The sequence below is a fragment of the Pseudopipra pipra genome, chromosome 1 (genome assembly GCF_036250125.1).
Source record: "Pseudopipra pipra isolate bDixPip1 chromosome 1, bDixPip1.hap1, whole genome shotgun sequence".
In the NCBI taxonomy this organism is placed as follows: domain Eukaryota; kingdom Metazoa; phylum Chordata; class Aves; order Passeriformes; family Pipridae; genus Pseudopipra; species Pseudopipra pipra.
The window spans coordinates 134,248,404-134,254,403 of record NC_087549.1 but is presented as its reverse complement, the minus strand read 5'-3'; the positions used below and the strand labels follow the sequence as shown (position 1 = coordinate 134,254,403).

General features: G+C 52.0%; 1 protein-coding gene across 2 annotated transcripts in view; it reads left to right on the top strand.

The window, feature by feature from the left end:
* Nucleotides 1–1,097: 1,097 nt before the first annotated feature.
* Nucleotides 1,098–6,000, top strand: part of FAM171A1 (family with sequence similarity 171 member A1) — an 89,100-nt gene continuing 84,197 nt past the window's right edge. Inside the window, exons 1-2 of one of the 2 annotated variants that reach the window (XM_064678623.1) lie at nt 1,098–1,112; nt 1,634–1,779. In XM_064678623.1, the coding sequence (XP_064534693.1) occupies nt 1,686–1,779 (94 nt within the window). In that variant the 5' untranslated portion in view covers nt 1,098–1,112; nt 1,634–1,685. Of the gene's footprint in view, nt 1,113–1,395; nt 1,780–6,000 lie in introns of those variants that run through there. The other variant, XM_064678631.1, reaches the window with a different exon arrangement.

Here is a 6,000-nt window from a genome sequence, read left to right as displayed (position 1 = left end):
AACCAAAGTGAAATATATTGCAATCAATTGTAGTGCCTTTAAAAAAATCCAGAAAATCAGTTTTAATACTTCTGGGGCACTAGAATTTCATAAAATTCATAAAAAGAACAACCTTGTGGTAGGTTATGGTATAGCTACTCTGGCCAAATATTGAAGTGACAAAATAAAAAAGTGTACTGCTTTCTAAAAATCAATGTATAACGCATTGCATTTTTATTGACAGATTTTATTTAAAAATAGATATTACAAATAAATCCTGAAGCTTCGAGACACCTTGGGGAGATTAAACTTGTAGGTATACGAACTTCAGTCTTACAGGCAAACTGAAGCATTGTCAGTATTTGGGAACAGATCGTGGGAAATTCGTGAGCCAGTGAGGCAGAGGCTTTGCTTTGCACAGCTGTGTAAAGACTTGCCATAATAGCTGTCTGTAGCACCAATCTCTGTGCTGGAGGAAACATGAGGAGCGCCTGTTCTCCCTCCCTTAGGACACATAATGCTCAGCAGAGCCCGGGAAGGGAGGAGTGACGGCTGTGCTCTTGTGCTTAGCCCCCGCAAGCCTGGAGAAAAGCACTGCGAGAGATGCTTTTGTGGAAGGTGCAACACGGCAGCGAGGAAGCCCCAGGGAGCCTGTCCTGCCCTGGGCAGTGTCCGCAGCGCTGCCCCGGCCGTGCCCCGCACGGTGCGAGGCGGGAGCCGCCGTGCCCGATCTCAGCCCTCAGTGCCACCGCTTCCAACCCAGAGTTCGCCGTTCCCGTGCAGTTTGCAATAGCATTTTTTTAAACAATTTTGCGTTAAAACCAGTAGATGGGTGCATTTGCTGTTGCTTTGTGGCTGTTTGTTTCGTTGTGTTTTTAAAACCCGCTTTAAATACCACAGCAGCAGCAGTAGCGGGGACCCCGGCCGGGGGTCACGCGTGGCCGTGGGGGACCCTGCGACCCCAGCGTCCGAGCCGTGCGGGGGAGCGAGGCACCGCGCCCGCCTTCCCGCCTGTCCCTCCCGCTGGCTGCGGCGAGCGGGGCCGGCATCGCCGGGGAGGCCATTTTGCAGCCGTTCGGGGAGGGAGAGCGGGCGGCGGGCGCGGCCGGGCAGGACCCGGCCCCCCGCGGCAGGTAAGCGCGGCAGCACCTGGCGAAGGGCGGTCGGGCCGTGCGGCTGCCCCGGGCAGCGGCCAGGGCGGAGAGGCCAGGCCGGGGCGGCGGGGCCGGGGCTCGAGCCGCTGCCGCCGGGCAGCCGCGACCCCGCGGCGGGGTAGGGCGGGGCGGGGCGCGGGCGGCAGGGGGCGCTGCGCCGCCGGCGCGAAGCGGGGCAGGGCAGGGGGTGCCGCGAAGGGTTAAGGGGCGGGCGGGGAGCCCGGGCTGCTCCCGCCGGGAGAGCGGGGGGATACTCGGCGGGGAATTGAAGAATAAACCCAGGCGGACAGGCAGCGGAGCCGCGGAGTGCTCTCGCCTCCCCCTCCTTCCCCCCGCCTCCGCCGCCTGCGGGGACAGCGCGGGACGCGGAGCCGGGGCGCAGCGGCGGGACGACAATGCAGCAGGCGGAGAAAGCAGGAGGGGCAGCGCACGGCAACATGGAGGGAGGCGCGGAGCGGGCCAGCCCCTGATGCGGCTCTTTCTCCTCCTCCTCCGGGCAGCGGCTCCGGCGGCGATTCCCTCCCTGGCGGCGGCTGGCGGCGGCGGGTGGAAATGAGCAGGTCGGCGGCGCTTCTCCTCTGCCTGCTGGGCTGCAACGTGTGGAAGGCGGTGACCAAAACCTTAGGGGCGCCCGAGGCGGCTCAAGGTCGGTGCGGGATGGGCGGCGGGACTGGTCCGCTTTGTGCGGCGGCCCCTGGGGCGGCGGGGGCTGCATTGTGCGGGGGCCGGACCGGGGGTACGGTGGGGAGGGGGGGGCGGCGGTGCAAGACCTCTCCCGGCTCTCACCGCCAGCCGCAGACCCGCAGCCCGGGGAGGCGAAGGTAGCCCTGCGGCTGGGGAGCTTTTGTTACCGGCAGGGGCAGAGGCTGCACTGGCCTTATTGTGCTGCCCCCTCCCACCCTCCGTCCCTCGGCGCCGCCGGAGCTGTTGCATTGCGTCCTTCTCCCTTGGTTTCCCCCTCCCCGCCGTGCCCGCTGCAGGGCCCGACGCGGCGGTGAGAGGCGGGCGAGGGGCAGCGGCGGCCGCAGGCCGTGCGGGGCCGCCGGGCTGGGGTTCGCCCCCCGCGCTGGGGTTCGCCCCCCGCGCTGGCGGCGCGGCTCGGCCCGCGGCCCCGGGACGTTTCCGGGCCTCGGCCGGGCCTTTTGTTCGGCGCGGTGGCTCCCGCCGGCCGGGCGGGGTCTGTCACGGCCGCCCCTGGGCAGCCGGGCAGAGACGCTCCCCGGCCGGGCAGGGTCGTCCTCTGCCCTCGCCCGAGCGTGGAGCAGAAGCCACAGCGAGTCCGTGCCCGAGGGGCCGCGGGGGCTCCCCCTCCACCTGAGGCTGCTCCTGGTGCTCCTGTGCTGGGCTGCGGGTCCTGCCCTGGGCTGCGCTGCCCCGACCCTCACCTGTGCCGTGGGGCGGCAGCCCCTCGGCCGGCGAGGTGCACCTGCCCTCCAGCCCTCGGTCCTGTGGAAATTTGGCGAGGGGGGAGACACCCTCGTGCCCCGCTCATCCTCCGCCTTGCGTTTGGTGGCAGGAGCGTACCCCCTCTGTCGGGCTCCTCCCGACGGACTCCGACAGGGATCTTGCGGCAGCATCGTGCCTGCCGGGACCGTGGGTATGTTAGGAAGCAGAAAACTTGTGTACGAGACGTGCTAGTGCATCCTTACCCGGTGGTCAGTGTTGGCCTTGTGGCGGGTGTTGTCAAGTGTCTAAACGTGTCATCTGGGATGACCGATCATACGCCGGTTCAGCCTTCGTGGCAGCGGGCTGGCAGCACCCTTCCCGCTGTGCTGGGGTGGGAGTGCACCATGCGAAGGGTGATGTCCTGCTTCCTCAAAGCTTTCCTGCCTCGCATGTCGGTAAGAATCAGTAAGCGATTCCTTGCTGCAAGAAGGAGAACATTAGAGGTAATCTTGTTTGGACTCTTTCTTTTGGTGGTTGTGTTTATGGTACACTGAGTAAAATCTAAGTGGGCCTGTGCTCTCATACAGAGTAGTCAAAAGATAAAGGTGTCTTGTGGAAAAACCTACCATGCTAGGCAGTCTAACATTAAATGTAATGTCAGACTCTGCCTTTTTTTTTTAAAGGACAAAGCAATAGGAGTTTTGGATAAGAAGTACTAAACTATAACTCAAAGGCCACTAAACTCAGGATATACTGAGTGTATTGATAAGCATACCAGAAAACCAGAGCTGTGTTTTTCCCATGAGGCTATCACTTCAGATACTAAGATAATATAAAAATCTATTGTAATTTCTGTATAATATGGAAGATCTCCTTCATGTAAGCCATCGAAGTGGCCTTTCAACTGCCCTGTCGATTTCATCTGCTGTTGTCAAACTCAATTCAGATGGTGTGGAAAGGCTTGTCTCTGTAGCTGCTACATCTACATCAAGACTGATGGCTGATTATTTGAGTAATAGCAGCTATGTCAGTGAGTAGAGAACATTCTTATCTAAATAGAATGGTCTAATTTTATCTTCCATGTAAGAACATGTGAGTTTTCAGAGATATTTTCATTTTCCAAAGCCCAATTACAAGCCTAATCTTTAGTCTTTGGACATGTACATTGGTAAAAGAGGATATGTATAACTGATCTCATATCAAAGTCTATTCTGCTCTCTAGTTACCAGCTACTTACTGTGAATCTCTTTTTGAAAGTTTATGTCATACCAGCTTGTAGCCTTGAGTAAGTTTCTGAATATCAGGTGTGAACACTTTCTGGGGAAAACAGTTTTAGCACCAGGTACATTCCCAATACGTATACACACAGCACAGAAGGGAAGTGCTAAATGGTTGTAAATCCTAAAACAACTGTTTTTCCCTCTTGCCCTTTTAGCACCCTGGTGATAGCTGTAGGTACAGGTGAAGGGCTGTTGTGAAAGTTCAGGGATGGTTGCAGGTGACTGGCTTTCCCTTTGTTACTGGGAATATACTAGTTAAAAACCAAGGGATTGGAATAAAGGTGGATGAGAGAAAGCCAGAGGATGCCATTAGGGAATAATTGCTTCAGCTGCAGTATTTATTGTTGGACAGTTTATATAAGACTAGGGTGGAGAACCCTCCTTGTGGTGGAACAGATTAGATGAGACGCAGTTAAGATGTTCGATGTCTATGTTAACAGACCAAATAAATAAGTCTTGGATTTGGAGCTATTTGAAGGGTAGGATTTGTAGTCAGTGTTCTGATTAAGGAAGGGATGAGGAGGGATGCTTTGCATCAAGCATTTCTCCCCTTCATTGCTCTCAGAGGGATGTTCAGACAGTCCCAGCTTCAAATTCTCCTCAGCCAGACTGATTATGTAATTTGTGAATATGGAAAGTACTGGTAATTAAGCTCTGCACTTAGCACACTATTTAGAAAATTGAATGACTTTGGCACAACTGTTACCTTATTTGATTCATTATGCAGCTCTGTTGTGGCCTCTGAAGGTCACAAAGGTACCCTCTAACTTTCAGTACCTTGTTTTCTTTCATATGGTAAAATCCTCACAGCTGAGTTGTTAATTTTTGTTGGTGTTGGTGCTTAGAGCCCCAGCACAGAGGTCATTAGACATCCATGAAGGCACACTTTAGGACTGGTAAGGCTTTACCTCTGTAACTTCTCTCAAATACATAAAACTTGACAAGTATTTCAGATTAGGAATAAATGATGGTTTTGAGGTTTTGGTTGTTGGTTTTTTTAGTTGGTTTTTAATTGTTTTATCAGGTATTCCAGAGCTTAAACTTGTTTGAATGCTGAAATGAATGTGTAGCAATTTTAATTAAGAAACTCCAAGCCAACCCTTAAACTGCATTGCTGTTGACATTGGTGATTTTTCTGATGAGTACACAAAATACACAGTGCATGTTCTTCACATGAACAGTTCGCTTTTAAACTTAGGGAACCTTGGCAAATAGGAATTCAACAGTTCTGTGAAGAAGTAGCACTAACCCAGGGATAATGTAAGCAAAATCAGTGTAATTTGAGAAGGGATTAAATTTCTTCACTGCCTACAAACTTTGCTTCTCAGTAAAGATGAGGATCATTCATTCGTAGATACTGGGGAGGCTCTTTTAAGAGAAATCTTAGAATATTGTGTCATAGTGCAGAAATCTGGTATTACTTTTGTCTGCTGTGGTGGGTATTGGTTTTAACTCTTATCTTAATTGATCTTCCTATTTTATTAGTTAGAAGAAGTTATGAATAATAAAATAACATTTGAATAATAAATAGCACCCAGTAGATGAATATGCTCAGGATGTCCCACCGTCACACTCCCAGAATGAGATAAGGCAGATACTTTTTTCCCCAGTATGGTGGTGAATAAAAGTTCAGCTGTTGCTGCTTAGTCAGAATTCATAGTATCTCCTCCCTCTGTGTGCACAGAGGACAGGAGCGTTGATGCTTGAGTGCTGCTGTTTGGAATTGCCTGCTTGCAAGCAGCCATTACAGTACTTGACATTGTGGAAGCTAACTTCACAACCATTTCAGCTGGACATTCTGCAAGGCTTCTTTTCTGGACAGCACAGTAACAGCTGTGAGGAGGCCCTCAAGTTCTTGGCTTTTTTGTTTTTTAAAGTCAGTTATCCCAACCTTGCAGTTTTAGCCATGATGATAGAGTTTAAATGATGCAGAAATGAAGTCTTTCCTCTTGCACTGCTGTATCGTCTCTGCAAATTACTAACGACCTTCAAATGCAAACATTTATTTCATTGAGACCACAAATGGACTCATCAGAGTAGAAGCTAAATTGCTCTAAAGCAGTGCAAAAGACATTGCTTTATTTTAGTGGAGGAGCAAATTGTTTACTTAGTTCTAGATAGTACTGTAAAGTCTTAATGAGAATGAGGTATTTTTTGGTTTTATCAGTTGTCAGATCCACGTAAGCACTAGGTTTTCATTG